Below are 18,971 nucleotides of genomic sequence, written 5' to 3'. Positions count from 1 at the left end.
AGCGTTATCAAGGGTGCTGCTGGATGAGGGGCAGCTCCGCTGAATGAAAGGGAAGAGGAAGAGCCCCAGAGAGCTGGTGTCGGACGTTTCGACGCCGTGATAAGGTCAGGCTCGCGTGTGCCGCGCGCCAGCGACGCGATAACGCCCAAACAGTGAGCTAGAAACGGGCCTGGCGCCTTGTTCCTCGTCGCAGCGACGCCTTGGTCAATAAAACGACTGTCGGACGAGGCGAGATCGGCAGCTGCCTTGTTCGCGTTCATCGTTGGGCCCCTTTGATTTTCGAGCAAGTGGGCGGAGGAGAAAACAGTGAGTCGAGAAGAATCGTTTCTGGGAGCAAAAGGGAGAGAGAGAGTTTCGATGTGGGATCGGTGAAAAGGGTCGATCGAGGACGATGACTCGGATGTACTGATCGACGGCTGGAGGATTCGTCGAGGGGATGATGATGGCACCGCAGATCGTGGGTGTTCTGCTGAAGAAACCAGGACAGCAGAGCCACCCACGTTTCCCACCGCTGGACCCGCAAGAAACGAAAATACGAGGTGAGTGTTGATTCTCTTTCATCGAGGCTGTTTGGCCTTTGTACGCTGGCGTCTATCTTATCGTGCCGAGACTCGTTTGTCTCGCGGTTAATTGGTAGCCGAGGATGTCCTGTGAGATAAATCGGGGAATTTCGCGAATTTAATGAAGATTTGGCGAGGGGTTTCGATAAATTGAAAGAAGCAAGGAGTAAATTGCAGAAGTAGGGGTACTTGATATTGATAGGTATGTTTACTGCAATGCCAGTTCTGGAACTGCTGATTGCTCTACTAATTATATCCTTTGCTGTGTACTATACTTTCTATTTCGATCAAATGGAATTACTGATATACTATACTATACTACTATAGTATATTACTATAGATAGAAATATAGTATTTACTAACTTCAATTCTTATAATTACGTTTAAAGTAATGGAACTTCAAATGTTTGCACTTGGAAGCATTTTAAATAAATCCATAGATACTTGTTTGTCTTAATTCTGTAAAAATAATTAATGAGTTGTAACGCTGAAACAGGTACTTTAATAATCATATACTACAACATTCTATTATAATTTATACTAGAGACTTCCTCTTAAATTTCAAACATTTCTGCACTTGAAACTTATCGTAGTCGAAGTACTGATAGTAAACAGTTTCAAAACAGCAAACTGGCGCAATTCTTGTCACGTAAGACCGTGGATTGGAAACTCGTCTCAGAGAGAAATTTCTACTGGGAAATCAGTTGCTTCCCGGATGGCAGAATCACGAGAAGTCTCTGTAAACGTAAACGAACCATTCACCGGTCTCCTGGCAGACCTGGCCCGCTCCTAGTTAACATTATCGATGTTATGATTCATTAGGTCATGTTATTACAACATCCATCTTATCAGGTCGTAACGCGAGGCGGTCGTTTGCAACGAAAGTGAGTGTTGGAGCGGCTTCTATGAAACGAGAGTATCGTTCCCTCTATCAGACGAATCGATTGTCTGAATAATTCTGCGCCAAAAGTGTTACGTTCCATTGATTAACGGCTTATCAGTTCGTGATTTACTCGTACTTGCCGAGGAAAGTAGATATCGATACTCGTGGAGATATCGTATAATTTGCTAATATAACACGGAATAGGCGCTTAATCGTCGACAATGACGTAGGTCGTGACTTAAATGCCAATTCTCTATTTAAGGGTTGCGAAAACGTGGGCGAAGGGTGGCAGAAGGGTGGCAGAAGGGTAACGCGAAGGTATCTGCTTTAACATGGGTGAATTGTTGTTCTGTTTTATTGACTCGTAAAGTGATACGCAAATAAAGGTATTTCTGGCGTTTTGGAGTGTGTTTCCATGGAAAATTTTAATAAAAAATTCTCATTCTGTGTATGGAGAAATGCTAACCTTGTAATGCTGAAATATTACTCTGTTTAAAAAAAAATATTGTCATTCGCACTGATTGCAAGTCTGGTTTAATGCTCGGTTATTATTTTAATAGAAAATTTCTAAATAACTTGTTAGCATTTACATACTCATTTCACTATCTATTGAAAATTTCAAAAATACATTCCATGCAAAGTAGCGTCCTTTAACTATGAGTCAGACTGGTCTCACAAACTACAGTTTTAAATATTTAACAGAAAGGTTGAACAGCCTTGTAAAAATTACCAATTCATTGACTTCTTTAAATATATTTAATGCCATACGTAGGTACCTACTAATCTTAATAAACGCTAAACTTTCTATTTATTAGCCCGATTGATATTTCTCTCATTAACGAAGATTGCTCATCTTGAATCTCCATCTCACATAATTATCTTCAGCCCTCGTAAACGCTACGAAATAATTTCACTATAATTTAGAAGACCCTGACGTGCACCGTTCTCTGCGCACGTGATCCTAATACAAATCCACTCGCATTCAGAAACAGCACGTCAGTAACCATGTCAATAACCATCTATTAATACCGAGCTGACCCACGAAACACCACAAAACAAGAGTCCAAGTATCGAACCCAGTAACCAAAGTATTTCGACCGAAATAGCGCAAAGGTGTCGCAGGGCTAGAGAAAAGATAATCCATCGTCTGCGTTCGACTGAAAAAGGTCTGTCACGAAATTCCTGCGGTTCCCTGGGCGACTGGTGTGTGGTCTGCTTTTTCCGCGACGCTCGGCGCACGGAAACTCGCTACCTCTCCGTTTCGATCGGCAATTCGTGCTCCGTAATCCGGTATCTGGGCTACCGTGGTAACGGGATACTTTTACGCGGTTATCCACGCTGGGGAACATGAAAACGGGGCTGTCTAGCGCGGCCTACGAACCAGCTCGTTCCTTTTTCCAACGCCTTCGAAGGTCCGCGATCGTAATGTCAGGGTTGACGACATCGTGGGGAAGTTTCACCACGAAAACTCTTGTCTTAACCGCCTTCGAAAATCGACTTTACGACTGTCCCCCGCATTCCACGCTCTGAATCATCGCTGCCGCACGAATTTCTGAAAACCTGATATTGAATTCCTGCAGTGCAGTGGTTCTTAATTAGCTTTCTTTCGAGGATCCCTGTGACACGTTCCAGGCACCATGGGGTGACGGTAATACACAGTGTTTATTACGAGCGAAACTTTCATCGAAGAAGGTGGAATAAAATTGAAATTAAGGATTTATTATCGTTTTAATCCCTTATCCGTTTTTCTCTGATCAGCTTTTAAGTGATTTTTGGAAGAGAATTGAAGTACTGAAGTGTAGAAGAGCAGCAGGTGTTTGAATTCTGTACAATTTCAAATTAGATAAAATGAGAGTTCCACTTGTGGTAGATACTGTAGAATCATTAATAGATTCTAGATACTTGTTCCAAAGTATAGATAAAGTGCTTGGGCTACTTTTAATAAAAATCTAATTATGCTTTGCAGATACAATTTCTCTGGTTATTACTTAATAACTTCCTCAACTCAATTTTAATGAATAATACAACCTTGCGAATGTAGCTTCCCATATCTCTCAAATAACTTAATTTTAACAATCTTATTCGTATGATGATTAAAGCTGAAGATAAACTAAATTTAACTCGATTATTCGCTTCAACATATTTCACATTTTTTGCCCCTAAGAACTGAAATTTATCTTGAAGGGGATCTAGTCACCCCGCCTTAAGAACCACTGTCCTGAAACCTTCCACTGCAACAGGGAAATAAACAGTGAAACTCTGCGAAGTTTCCTTCAACGTTTATCGTAGTTATTTCTCGCGAAACTGCGCCTCAGTTCATTCCCATTTCTTCCAACTAGAATTATTATTTGCACAGCGATGACAAATGACGGTGTTTGCGACGTTTTATCTAATCTATAACTCGGTACTTCTGCTCTGAGACGAATTATACCGAAAAATGTTGAATAATTATTTTCGGGAACTGAGATAGAGGATTCTGTCGGCGCATCAAAGGTTGAAGGTCCAGATTGGCCAGTCTGAATCGACTCTAAGGCGAGGAAAGTATCTTAGACGGTTAATTGTCACTGACAAGTGGAGTAACTGAATTCCAGCGTTTACGGCAGGTCAAGAAACAGTAAAAGGAAAGCAGGTGAGCCTATTAGCTGTGCTGCTTTTGATGCCTCTGCTGAATTTCTACCTGCGTGCACGATTATCGACCCTTTCTCTTCTAACGGAGATCTCATCGAACCTGCTCGATTTTCCAATTTTCCATTCGACATTCCACGAAAGTTTCTTCTGAACAAGAAATTCCTTCTCCTGCTCGGGAACCTTTAAGCGCTTTTCTTCGTCAATGTTCACGCACTGTGAACCCTACAATGCTGTTAGAAAGAATTCTATATCCCAAAACGATAAGATTGCGCGTCGTGTTCTATCCTCGTCCCAGCTCTTATTATCGAACCGTATCTCCAAGAAATTTCCATCGCAAGGTCAGTATTTCCACAATGTGCAACTAGAAACCATTCACGTGTATTGCAAGTGCATTGAAAGCGTTACGCTTTATAACACCAAGAAAAGCGTTGAAATTAAAATCTTCTGACTTTCACAGCGCAACAGCTTCCCAGGTAGTTTCCACGAGAGCTTGACGCTGCTCCGATTTTTCCCTTGACGCAGTAAATTCGACAGTTAATCGTGCAGAAACAGTTAATCGAAGGGAAAGTCTTCTTATACGAGATCGTTTCGCTAATTTTCCGTGATTCCTTTGAATATCGTTTCATTTCGAGGTGAGCCTGGTTCCAGGGGGACCTCGAAGAGAGGAAGGGGACCCGCTGTGTTTCACCTCTGAAACAGTTTCTTTCTTTTTCTCGAGAACTCCCCTCTCTAGTCGGAATTTTTCGCGAAACGCGAGTCGAGCTCGGAGGAGTATAAAGGAGCTTTTTGTGCACGTAGGGGCGCGCCGTCCCTAAGTAGCCAATGGGGCCCCCTTAAAGGACCCCAAAGCAACACGCACGAGCGTCCGCAAATGGTGACACACGTTTCACACTTGAACATCCACATGCAGGGAACTGGATCTCTCGAGGTGTTGGCTACGTTGACTCGGTCTGTTTCTGCCTGAAACGCTCCTGTAAATAAATTCTCGCGCGAAATATCCTCGACGAGGCGGTCGAGGCGAAATAAATTTGCGACCGAACGCCGCAGCCTTGAACGATAACAGATCGACTGAACAGAGACACAGTCAGTGTTGCCATGTGATTCGAGGTTTCATGAATATTGAATTTTAGGGGCGTGTACGCTGGTAGGTTAGATCTGAATTTGAATTAATGGTACTGAAAAGTAATGGAAGCAAATAATACGACAAATATAAAAAAGAATAAGTCTGAAGAGAAGAAAAATTGAAAACTTTAATTTTCTTCAAAGCAGAGGATAAATGCATAGCTTGGAATGAAATTCCAATTTGAAAGTTCAATATTCAAGAGCATAATACATATTCTGAGATGAAAAACCCGCTGATTACTCCGTGTGACACTCTGAAGGCTATTGAATTTTCATTTCAGGATAAATAAAAGAAGTCTATTCGAAGAAGGACGATTGATGTATCGTTCCTCTTTCTCCCTGAACCAAATGGAAATTCGTAGGTCTTGGAGTCGACCGTTTTGCATCGTGATGCCCGTTGTGTCGCGAGGACGGCAACGAGCCATTGAAATTTAGGTCACAGCGTCGAATTAAGCACGGTTCACAAGTGCTATTGACGAAAACCCGCCGCGACCGGGGATTAAGATGTATACACGAAGATATAATGTTGTATTCCCCCCGCTCTATTCGGTCGAGTTTCTTCGACTGTCCGCGGAATCCTTTCACAATTGAGAATCCTCATGAGAAGTTTGCCCTCTCGTGGCAGTAAGTAATCCTGTAAGCGGTGCTCGACGAAGAAAAGGTAGAATCTGCCAACTTGTTGATATTCGAAAGCGATACTTGGACCTAAAGTCTATTTCATACAACGGGTTCTAGCCTGGTGATCGCCAAATGGGATGCTTTGCTTCTTGAAATATCAAGATAACATAGTGGTAATGCTATTAGGAATATTTTAGAAAAATTATGACACGTATTAAACCTTTACATTTGAGAATATTTTAGAGAATCAATATTGTATTGAGCTTGTTTAAAACACATCAACAAACATGTAAAATGTGTACACTTTTGCGAGTGGGTGACTGTAAGTTTATATTGACAGTAGCGTGCAACGAGAACTAGCCAAATATTGCCAACACCTACACCTGTAGTGAATGTTAAATATTTGCAGACAAGGGTTCTCTAGTCGGCTCTTGAACAAGCAGCATCGATTAAGTCAATCCACGTTGATCGGAAGCGATTCCCAAAAACGGCACGATCGCCAGAAATGGTCTCATCGTCCCTAAATGACATAATGATCTCTGATTAAGATGCCATTCGTGTCTGCGTCGCGTCTGTCAAAAAAGACACGTTTGGAAGGGAGTTTAACTAGTCATAAAGAAATAGAGAACGAAAGTTAGAATATTTTGTAGCGAAGAAGAATGAAAAATGGAAATAGGCTTATTAGGGAACTATTGTGGAGAGGGGACTGTTTTGAAGGAAAAATAAGAGACTGACGAGGTGTTAGGCGAGAGAAGATCGAATGCAAGTGGTGAGGAACGACATCGTGACTTGAGGCTCGTCGATCGAATCGAATCTCGGCCACGGAAGACGCGCGGCCGTTCTGCCTTTCACTAAATGCTCGACCGTCTTCTTTTACACGTATTCGGGATTCAAATGGTCGACCCAGTCGTGCCATTTACCATTCTAGGCTCTCTGTATCAACGAGCCAACTCGCTGTTCGTCGTACATACATACGTGGGTAGCCAAGCACGAGGAAGCTACGGAATTAAGCCTTCTTCACGCGCGACAACTCGATACCAATGGTGTCATTAACGTGTTTGTTGACACTAGTTGTGCTCGATACCTATTTGCCCATTAATACATTGTGGACTACTGTTCGACACCATTCCAGTTCTGCTTCCTGAGAAGTGTCTCTCAACCATTTGAATTTTTCAATTCTAAAACTTCCCAATTTTCAATTTTTCAAATTAAAATTTAAAAATATTCAAACTCTTAAATTTTCAAATTTAAAAATTTCCCTATTCAAAATTTTTAAATCTTCAAACTTTCAAATTTTTAAATTTTCAAATTTCCAGGTAAAAATGTTTAAATATTCAAATTCTCCAATTTTCAAATTTTTCAGGAAGTATTCAAATAATAAAATTTTCAGGCCTAATTTTTAAATTTTTGTTGAGAAACATTGTACTCTATATTGAAACCAATAAGAAAACCTTCTAACATAAAAGTTTCAAAGTTAGTGAGTGTTTCACTATCAGTTTCTTCACTCATATGTTAAATATTTGATTTTCTTCGCTCACTTACAAAATAATGTATTTGAAGAGGAACTGAGTTTAGTGTAAAGGTGGTTTAACACTTGCACAGATTGAAGACGCATGTTTAAGGAAATGGGGCCAGACGGAATGGAACGATTCCTCTTCTGGCTTCCTTCGTAGGTGAACAGGTGCTGCAGAAGGACGTAGGCGCCGTTACAGTGGGCGATTTCAATAATTCACTTTCATTGGTTGAAGCCTACGTAAAGGAACTCGAAGTGTAACCACTTTTGGAGGTGAACTGGATTAACAGAGTGATCTTGAGAGTGAATCATTGAAAAATTCAGACTGAAGAAGGAGGGACTGGAGATAGTCTCTCACAGAGACCTTCCCTATGCATCTACATACATAACCCTTTGACGCCATATGCCTAACACTCTGCAGTAGTTGAACGCCCTAGCATCTTCCAAAATGGACCACGAGTCTCAAAGCAATGGTGTCAGCCTTAAGGCTCGCACAAAAGCTCAATGTGCCACTCGATGACACTGCTTATCTTTTACCATCAAACAGGGCAAACTAGGCCGAGGAAGATAAAGAAGAAGCTTTGCAATCACAGGAAAATAATTAAAACACCAGGTGTGGCAAGGTTATCGCTTGATCTCCTTCGAACGCTCTGCCCCACGGTCCTCTTAGTCACCAAGTAATTATTTTCGATAAGTAACGATCTACCGATAAAGTTTGAACAATTAATCAGGAAGTGGATGTCGCTTTCAAAGCAGGAAGTCACGACTTCTTGAATTTCCCACGTAAAGGACACAGTAACAGGAAGAAAATTATTTATTTGATGAAATGCCACTGGCCGAGCAGCGATCCAGGAACCTATCGATCGCTCGTGCATTACTTCGGTGAAATCCTGATGATGAAAGCTCTCCACGTTCCCCTTTTTTACTTCTTTATCGATCTCTCGCTGCATCGATATCACAATTAACTCGATGAGAGAATTTAACAATATTCACTTTCTAATTCCAGAAGAGGCGAGGCTCAAGTTGCCTCGTCATCGACGGGAATTGGCCATTGAAATCCATCAAGATATTACAGATTCGTTCACGTTTTTAATTAATGAAATTCACAAAATTAGACACCGAAAGTCGACGAAATTTTAGATAGAGTCAACATTAAATTTGAAACGCATAAAGATAGATCGAACCTGCAACCGCGGCAAAGGCTATCGACGCCGACTCAGCGAGTCGTTCGTCGAGCGGCTATTAGTTATTTGCGACGTGGCGTTATCTAAATGGATTTTGCATAAAGTTCATTTACGCGCCGCGGTCGAACACGAGTGTGCACGCGAACAGAAATAATAGCACAATGAAACGCAGAACCGAGTACTATCTCGTTGTTCCGTGCTCCTTATCAGCGCCTTGAATGATAAAGCATCCGGAATTATTTGGCGTTCAACGAACCGTTGGACCAAGTTTTATCCAGCGACTCTATGGGAAGGAAGTCAGAATGATTTCGAAAGAAATCGTAGAGGAATTAACACTTTAGCTGCTATTTACGAGTGAGTAGTAATTTTTTGACGCGAGGAAAAATAATATTAAGTTATTAATAGATTCTCTGGAAAACGATACTGACTTTTTAAACAGGAATTCAATTCCCTCAGATTAGAACTACCACCCTAATTTATTTCGTAATGTTTTACAATATGATTCCTTTTTTCCTCATCTGACTCAGAGCTTAATCTTCTGTCTGATAAGAAACAGTGATTAATTATTTTTATCTACAAATTTAGCTGTACTTTCCGACGAGCCTGAGTGATGATGCACAATGTTACTTAACTCTCTGTAATAGCATGTAACCTCAAGAGTTACATACCTGTAGGCATATGTATTTACGAAATCTTAACTTCCACACTCATTAAAAATTCGTTACACACAAGTATGTACACGAACCTTACATAGTATTATTTCTCCTGACTGTATAGAGAAATCTTCCTTTATATCTAGATATAACAAAGTATAAGTATCTAGAAACTAGAGTTTCTGTTGCTAATTTTATGTAATCTGTTGCATAATTGTACACCTATAAATAAAGAAAAAAATCTCGTTATCAAGGGCTGAAAACAGGGTTACTGTGCAAAGTGCAGTCGCTGCGTGCTAGCGAAAATACTGTGCCTTTTCATTTCGAAATGAAAGCACTCTGAAGAATTACGCTCTGGTTGGCTCGGAAACGTGGATCTTCCTTTTCATTCTATCACCAGGACATTTTCTCCGATAGCATCGACGAGCCGACCCCTTTAAGCCGGATTTCTACGAGAGTGTCGCACGTAGAACCGGGTTCTGGCCGCCTGGATTCGCAACCAGTCCTCGCGAGAGAAAAGCGCGGTCGTGAAAATGTCGTGAGCGCCGATCCACGCGATCCAGGATCCACGATCGTGCTCGTTCGCCTCTGGCCTACCTCCTCTACCATCGAATCGCGTTTCTTTTGCTGAAATACGCGATCGAACGCGTTCCTTCGACCGATCGAGTTATACTTTCACTATTAATGCTGTTTCGTGACGCCAGTTTTCTCTATCCCTCTTGTATTGTTATGTAATTTTGGAATTATGCCGCGACCACTGTTATATGCGGGCATGTGGAGCGAAATTGTGGGGCAAAAAGGAAACAGTAATTTCAGAGGCTTTGTAGTAATTAAATGCTACCTTCTAAAGGATAGTCTTTGTGAATTCACTTTATATAATCGAGAAATTTATTATAGATAAGAGTATACACTAAGAGATGACTTAATAGATTTTTTTTTTAATATCTCGTCCTATTTTCTTGCACCTAAATTTATTTACTTATTAATCCACACATCTATTGTAAGAGTAGGTATATTTTGGACCCTGTCAGGTTTTTCACCTTTTCAATTCTGGCATATCGAAGTACTCCCTTTTAACTACCAAGTGACAGCTAAAAGAGAGAATTGAAAAAATAGACTTATTTATATTAATTCTAAATTCCTGCTGCATGATTTGAAATATCTTGAAAAGCCACATGTCTAACATTTCTCGCTGCATTGCGCCCAATTATTCTCCAGCGTCAAGAAAGGAATTCTTCGGGGAACGAAAACTTAACGACGTCGAATGGTCTCTTTCTCCCCTTTTCGTAGTTACGTAACCGCCTAGCTATGCTCCTATCAGGGCGATTTCGTAGTGTCCGAGTCGAGTTGCATTAGCAAAGTGGGTTCCCCCCTGAACAGTTGGAAGGAAGGAATTCTTCGAGCGAGAAGCTTGTTATTTAAGTTTTATCGAAATCGGCCGAATGTAGGATAACGACTGAATTTCACCAGCCCCGATTCTTTATTCCAACCGGCTGGGATATCATATTTTACTGTAATCAGTTTTGCCTGGAACAGGGAGAAGAGGGAAAAGGACGACCGCGAAGAACTTTCTAAAAATGATTTGCATGAGGCAAAAATATCTCACGAGACTCGCTACACCGCCGAGAGGAATGTAGGAGTAGATTCGTGGAACTCTGATTCAGAGGTAGCAAAAATGAAGAGAGATTCATCGTTCTGCTAGCGAAAGATATAAACGAGTTTCTGGTATCCATCGACGTAGAGCAGTGATCAGGAAGTAAGGAAGTCGTTTCAGGTCGAAGCCAGAAAAATTGATCGCATCGTTGAGCGCTGGTGGAGGAGTATACAATTAGTGAAGTTAATTTAACAATAGGAAATAGCCAGGAGGGAACAAACTGATTGTTAAGAGTGATTGTGTAATTATTTTACAAAACATTCAGGATATTATCTCTAGTCAAGTAAAATCGTACTTGTTCCTTTTCTACTCCCTGTTTACTTCTTGTTAGTCACGAAGCGTGTAATAAAGTAATTAAATTTAGGTAGAAATATTGATCAGAAGTGCATACTTATTTAGTTCTAAAACTGAATGAAATGTGATCCATAAAGGCGATTTAACGCGACATTAAAATTCAAACGAATCTAATTAATGAAGATATCAGCTGCCACATTACGATTATAATAACATTACAAAGATAGCTAATGGAAACTTCTGAAGATCGAAAAGCGCTGTAAAAGCATAAAAAGAAAAACTAAAGGTAGCCTTATTTCAAAGTAAAATTTCGATCGAACACAGCGTGAAGGCCAGTATTAAAGAATACATAATACCCCGCATACACTTAAGCCCAAGTATTCATCGAGCCCCAAGTGCTCAGTTCCATAAGCCTCGAACCACAAAAACCGAATTTCTGAAAGCAAAAATGAGCTGAGAGGAACCTTAGCAGCCACTCGGTGGTACTTTCAAGATCATTCTTCAAGATCACGAATCGCCGAAAGGATTTCTTCGCCGAAGTGACCAAATGGCCACTTCTGTCTGCGAAACGTCACGCCGAAGTATCAAAGTCTGGCTGTGTTTTCTTCAGGGCGTTGAAGGCACTCCAGCCCTCGTTTCGCGCGTTTTTCCCGCGGCCGAGGCATCCGTAGAATTTTTTGCCCGCGCACGTGTTTCGCCGCGGCTCTCTCGTCCACAAATTAATTAGCGACAGCCGTCGAGAGGATTCGACGGAGAGGGGGAGGAGACAGTCGGTCTCAAGTGGGTGTAATTAGACGCCCTCGCGGCTGTGTCGCGCGGCGAGAAGACGAAGAGGAGAAAAGAAAGCTCGTCGCGATGAACGATGGCCACGGCTGAAAGAGAAAGCAACGCGTTTGAATAGAAAACCGCGGTATCTCGTTAAAATCCGACTGGTTTCGCGTTTTCTGGTAAATCCAAGATAGGATAATCGTATAATAAAAAAACGAAAGCAGGGAGTGGTGTTCCTGGCAGACTTGAACTCGTGACAGGGTGGCAGTCGTCTTGAATAATATAAACGTTTGCATTTATGGTCAAAAGGTTAGAATTATTTTATGAGCGATCCAAAGAATTAAAGTTCAGTTAAAGGAATTAAAGAAAATTTACGATATCCTAAAATGTATAATCATGGTAAGTGGTTTCAAAGTTTGGATCAGTGGTGTGTAGATACATGTAATAGTAATTGGGGATATAATTGTAGAGCTATTAATCTATTACTGAGTCATTTGTTCAGTAGAAGTGCCTTCACTGTACATAAAATTGTTCAGGGTGGGGCACGTAATTGGAACAGCTCTAATGACTCTGTAAATAATGATTTCAGCGAAAATTGGTTCAAGCGAAACATAGATGGAAGAGATTTGTGAAAGCTCATCTCACAATGAATTTCCAGACTAAAAAAACCTATTTCCTCTATTACGTGTTTATGATCAAATAATTCTTCTGTTTTTAATTCAATCAAAAACCATAGCTAGCAAAGAGAATTAAGTGTACTCCAATTATATGCACGAATATGAACCTGTCTGTCCCCCCACAGCGTCCCATAAACTAATTTCCAAGCAGTTCCTAAATCCCCAAGTAATTTCCTGCATCACGAAATTGGGATCAGCCAAAGAAGCACAGGTCTCGTCCACTATCGAAGCTACTTTCTCAATCCCGCCTCGCGTAGCTTCCCAACCGGACTGTACTCCATCAAGCCTGGACAGTAGCGCAGCTAACATCCATTAATTCCTTTCTCTGCTTTCGTTTGAAGAAGCTCCTAGTCTAGACTTTCTCGCCTAGCGACGGATGCCTCATTGAGCCAGAGTCGCAACAGGAGGACGACGCTTTCTTTATCAATACAGAAAGAACGCAAGTGGCGAGTAATCCCTCTCTGACTGTACTCGAGGCCGGGGACGTGATAGCGCAGACAGTGTCCATTAATTTCCCGCTGTAGTCTCCGGGGCTTTCTCGTCGAGCAGCCAATAACTCATCGAACCCGAGCGAAGCTCGCAGCCGAGAAATGCGTCGCGATTAATAACGTTTAACGCGCTCCTCCGGCGGATTTCTGTCCTCCTCGAGCAGGCTGTACCTCGTCAAGATTGGGTTAACTATGTAGATGGGAAACATGTTGCATACCGGGGCGTCGGTTCAATAATGATAGAGTAAACGCGATAACGGGAACAGGACGGACAGAGGCGAGTGGATGTGACCAGGGTCGCTGTGTATCGCGTAGATGGCCTCTCTCGAAACAGCTGATGGGAATAATATGCGTGCGTGGTGGACAGGAAATGGCCCTCTCCCTTCCTGTCCATGCGACTGCACGCGCTCGCCGACAGTGATAAACCAGGGCGATGGGGAACGAAGAGGATGGGTTACGAAATTCGTGCGGGCCTGGGCAGAGACGAGCATCTGGCCGAGGGGATTCGTTCAAAATTGGACGAGCAAAGTGGTGTTGACGAACGGATCCATAGAGGATAAATGTCTGCTGGAAGGAGGAAAGGGATATTGTCTTGGAATAATACTTTGACCGCTTAGCTGTTATTGTACCAAGGCAGGATCGCACAGAATTCAAATGTAGATTTTAAATAATTGTGTGAGAAGGTTTGAAAATGTGTAAATTAAAGATTTGAGGATTCGAAATTTGAAAGAGTTGAAGAATTAAAAAGGAAGTAATGAAAATAGTACTGAGATTCCCTATTGAGTCTATTTTTTAAAATAAAATGTAGAATTACTTCAAGTGAAGAAATTTTGCTTGGCTCTGACACGATGAAAGCCACTCTCACATAAATTAGTTCTAGAAATGTGACCCTCATTAAAAGCTGGTCGTAAGTCTACATAATAAGGAAATACTACTTCTTTATGGTTTCACATTGACCTCTATAAAATAAACCAAAAGAATACCACAGAAGGCTATCATCCAGAATTTAGGTTTCATCGTTCAACAACATCAAGACATCCGCTAAACCCCACAGACGACTCCAAAAATATTAACATCGAATTACTCTCCCGTTAAAGCGTAAATGACAAATAACAGCGATCCACGAATCCCTGGTAGAAGGAAACATAGAGGGAGGGTCGAGAAAAGTGAAAAATTGAAGGCGTCTTTGTCCCCTTTGGAACTTCGATGACAGTCTGTTTCCAAACGCATCGACCTATGAAGCTCAACAGGCACGCTGGAGCCGGATCAATGGAAAAATCAGCGACGAGTCAGCGAACAGCTGACTGGCGCGTTTCACGTGGCGAGGCAAGAAACAAGGACAGAACTTACGTGTCCGCTGACTGGGAGTTTAAAGCCAGAGAAAACGGTGGGTCGACGAAGAGGGAACGAGCCAGCAGCGACTCCGAAGATGAAGGAGTACGCATCGAGGGGACAGATGATGAGACAGAGACTGAAGCCTGTTTGAGAGAGACGAAGGGAGATCAATGGAAAGGGATACCGAAGATCATGAGGAGAGACGCTTGATGGATAGAGGCACGTGGTCGTTCGGATAGAGAAGGATGGAGACAGATCAGGGCGTTGCACCGCTTGCTGTGACCCAGTGTTCCTTTGCCTCGGTTGCTTCATGGTTACCGTATTGCTTTGTATAGTGAGTCCTCCCTTTGCTTATGATTAAGAATTTGGCGAAGGATAGTCAAAGATTTCGCCTTCACGCGGAGACTTTTCTGAGGACAGATCATTTCGTTGGTACTGCAATCTCTCGACTAGGGAAACTAAACTTAGAAACTTTCAAATTTTCAAGTACTCTAGTAGTTCAGAGTTAACGTAGTCAGCTTGACAAACTTTTCTAAGTGGAATAGACTGAATAAAAAGTCAGTGTTACAGTTGAGTAGTCTTCTTCATTATATATCAATCTAGGAGTGTCTCTACGTCCCTAGGACTTTATAAAACACTTCCATTTCTTCATTGAACTACCCCTATTCCGCTCTATCCAATATACATAATAGCAGAAAGAACGTACACGTTCAATATCACTCAATACCCAAACAAAAAGAAAAGCAAGCAAACTAAAGGATGCAATCTCTTCGAGCACAGAGGATCGGAAGAAACAATAACGACAGGCAATCGGCTGGAAGAACCCGTGCAAGTGATTTGTATTCATAGGTTTGTGGTTACCGTGGCGACAGATCGCGATACAGGTAGCTCGGGTATCATTTTCTTTCGTTTGGTCGATAACGTTCTGAAGGACGTCACGACTAGCTGAATGCTCGAGGGCTCGAGGGATCCATTTGAAACGAAATATCAATTAATTAGTTAGACTTGGAGCACTCGCTGCCAGAACTGGAGCATTTCGATCGGAGGAAAAAGCAATTAATCCACTCAGGCTAGAACTGGTTGCTGCCTCGAAGTGCGTCTTCGAGGCGTTACTCGGGCGTGAAAATAAACCGTGTAGCGCTCATCGCGAGTGCATAGAGGATGAAAGAACAGCAATAGACAAGAAACGCCTGGTAACAATGCGCACGTTGATAATTGCAATTTCTATGAATAGATCTGTTCTGTATAGTACAGCCCATTCTATAGACGGACTATGATTAATGACACGTTCGCTGACCGACGAGGTGGATAATGAATTGAAACGTTTTTTCGTCTATTTCCATACAGGATCCCCCGTCTGATTCGCGGGCCGAGCGCACGTGCTTGTTATTTCAGCAAGGCTGCGCTCGAATTTGCTGCCACATTTTTTTGTGGGTTAACTAGACAGGCATTCCGCTATGTCGAAAGATAAGTAGAACGACGGGGCCCATGCAACATGGCGAAGTTGCAATTCCGAGCGTTACACGACCGTGGCACGTTCTTTCCGCCTTGTCTGCCTTATTTTTCCCTTTTGCAGATTACTCGTTAATACCGTAACCGATCATCTTCTTCCTTAATTAACGATGGAAGATTATATAGCTCCTACACGACATTGTAGAGACTAGCTTAAGCTGCAATATGATGGGAGTAGAGGATTTGAGTTCTTCAGAACTAAAGAGAAGAAGACTTAAGGATTTTATAAGACAATTACATATATTTCGAATTACCACTAGCTAAGCAAGACTAAAACAGAATATCAAGAAACAGTATTCTCTTAAACAACATACTTCATCAAAATTCCATGATTTTAATCACTAGGAGTAGTTCCAGTATTACCAAGAAACTTCTTCCTCCTTTCAATTAAAAGGAAGTTACTCTAAAGTCCATAACAACAATGTATACACTTCTCATAAATGAGTAATTAATTTCTCAGGTCATATAACAAAGGATTAAAAGTTAAATGAACTCTCCCTGAAGCCACTCTTTCCACGAATCTCGTCGACCAATTTCTCCCAGAGTGGCAGGCATTTCCTCGAAGTGCTGTTTGCACAAACTCTGGTAGTTGAAACAGAAATTGCTTGGAATCGTCGGGTCGTGTAAAACGAAAGGGAGGAGGGTGAAGGAGTGCACGTGGAAGTGACCGACGGTTACAACGATCGGGCGAGTTAGAGTTTCTAGTCGGATGGACACGCTCGAAGGGATCTAGGCGAACTTACGGGAGCCATGGCGCAGCGTAATTGTTGGCCTGGGCGCGTTGGATCGACGTGATTGCACGATTGCATGCCGCTTTCCTTTTGCACGTTACGCCCCTGGTTTTGTCGCAACGCTCCGCGGCTGTTATATCTCTGGCTACGCGCTCTATCGCGACTCGGATTTCAATTTCTTCTCGGGCGGTATTTTGGGTACAATAATCGTCTCGATCCTTTGTGCCCTTTGTCGAGAGCCGCCGTGGAAGGGTTCTGTTAACCCTCGAGCGATAATCCCTGGTGACGCGTCGGCAAAGAAATTGTTGGAGACTCGATACAGTCGAGATCATTAGGGTGAAATTACACTATCGTCTCGACGCAAAGTAGAGTCGATTCAATTCGACGCCGTTCTGATTAATATCTTGGTCAGTGGTATGCCTTGGGCCATAGTTGACGTCTGGGTCAGTTACGGAGCGAATTATTGTAAGGAACGATAGCGGTTGAGTTTTGAGTTTTAATGATCAAGAAACGCTCAAGGGGAGATCGAAAAGCGAGGGAGAAACGTTGCCCTCGACGGACACGTCGATTCTCACACATCTTCCCAGACATCCTGGTGGTGACGTCAAGTCGTCTGCAGGAACTGCACAAGTGACACGAGCTCACACGTGGACTGTGCAGCGGATTTTTCCCCGGGAAGATAGAATAGACCAGTTCTGTATGCAATTCTGGTTTCGGAAAAGAAGGATGGTAGTTACTATGGAGAGTTACATTGACAGTGGACAGGTATAAGGGCAGGCACTCTGAATGCAAGAGCTTCTTAAGCATTCCTAAAAATTGTAATAAAATTTGAAAGGGAAGCTGCTGCTTGGGTGCTTCATTCCTGTTACTTGATGCTTAGGGGACTTGTAGGCTATTAATAATGCTGGGAGTAATACAGAAGCGAACCCAGTACATGAACAGTACTCCTATTATATAACGTAAGTATAATAATAGTCCACATATTACTGATTGTACTCAGGACCCTAACGGAAAAGCAATTCATCAATCCATCACTAATCCCTTCAGGGTCTTCCATTGAGTTTAGCGAACACGGTGACGTCAGCGGAGATAGAAAATTAAATGGCCTAAAAGTTTAACTCCAAGTTAGACACTACCTGAGGCTAAACACAAATTATCAACTAAAAGTTATATCTTGAGTCTCCACTTTGCATCGGTCAAACTTTGACCTAAGACTTAAAGTGATTAAAATCAAGTAAACAGTAACTACCTTCTCCACAGAAAAATACCTTTTTAGTCATCACAATTAAAACGCTGCAGATATCACCAGCTTCTGTCACCAAGTTGCCACTACACATTGGACTGAAAGTTATCAGAAAACATGCTGCAGTTTCCCCTCTGGCAGAGCAAAAGGAAACTGAGAAGTCACCGTGGGCGTGCATAGATTTGCCCTTCAGGGGAAGGCTACAGCAAAGTTCCTATTCGCTGTGGGATCAAAGAGGACAGGAAGAAAAGGGTTGACACGACCCTGTCGAATCATCGAAACGAGGCGCCCGCTCGTTGGGCGAAATTTAAGCAACAGCTGGCGACATACCGGCTCGTCACGTGACGATTATTATAGGGGCACCGTGTAGTTTGGATTACGAAATGCACGGGGTCGATTCATACACACGTACCGCGATACGTTGGAAAAAGGTTTCTTTCACTTTTTTCTCCTCGACGAAAATATTAGACAAGATCCGGGTTATCTAGTGTTACGACAGCTGTACCTTGCTTCTTTTGGATGGCAGCCAGTGTTGATCCGAGTCAGCTGAAGATCAGGGAGATCATGCTAATGGACCTGACAGAGGGTGGTAGAGGACACTGACTAAGAACAATAACGAAAACAGTAAATTAAAGTATAGGGAAATTAGGAAACTGCAACTAATTTTGCAACATGCTATTTAAAATTACAATTCTGTTCAATTTATCTACCATAGGAAACAAAAAAAATTGAATTTTCTTCCTTATTGTAGGTCCTTAATTCTACTCCAAATTATAAGGATATGTTCTAGAAGAATATTTCTGTAGAATAATTCTCAAAAAATAATTATTTAAGACCAAAATCATTGTATAGACCCCGAACAATTTTTTTCTATATTTCTTTCAATCTTCTTCGATTAATCGAATTATACCCATCCAAACAAGAAGTGTCACAGATAAAAAGCCAGCCGGCTTTTCACGCTTTCACAGAGCGGATTAAATCCAAGTCCCATCATCCGATTGTCGCGTTCGAGGATTCCCTCGAATGGACAGCCAATTTGTAGGGGCTTATTTTCCATCGTCAGGGTGTAACGGTCGCGATAGGTTGCACCCCTCGGGGTCAATTAAGC

The 18,971-nt window shown here is 42.1% G+C and overlaps 1 protein-coding gene across 1 annotated transcript in view; it reads left to right on the top strand.

Annotated features, from left to right (window-relative positions):
• The first annotated feature begins 344 nt into the window (after positions 1-344).
• Positions 345-18,971, top strand: part of LOC143183725 (uncharacterized) — a 39,101-nt gene continuing 20,474 nt past the window's right edge. Inside the window, exon 1 of the mRNA XM_076385407.1 lies at positions 345-539. Within this exon, the coding sequence (XP_076241522.1) occupies positions 437-539 (103 nt within the window). The 5' untranslated portion in view covers positions 345-436. The remainder of the gene's footprint in view (positions 540-18,971) is intronic.

Source organism: Calliopsis andreniformis, chromosome 9 (genome assembly GCF_051401765.1).
Source record: "Calliopsis andreniformis isolate RMS-2024a chromosome 9, iyCalAndr_principal, whole genome shotgun sequence".
Taxonomy (NCBI): domain Eukaryota; kingdom Metazoa; phylum Arthropoda; class Insecta; order Hymenoptera; family Andrenidae; genus Calliopsis; species Calliopsis andreniformis.
The sequence above is the reverse complement of the archived record's forward strand: the minus strand, read 5'-3'. Positions and strand labels throughout refer to the sequence as shown.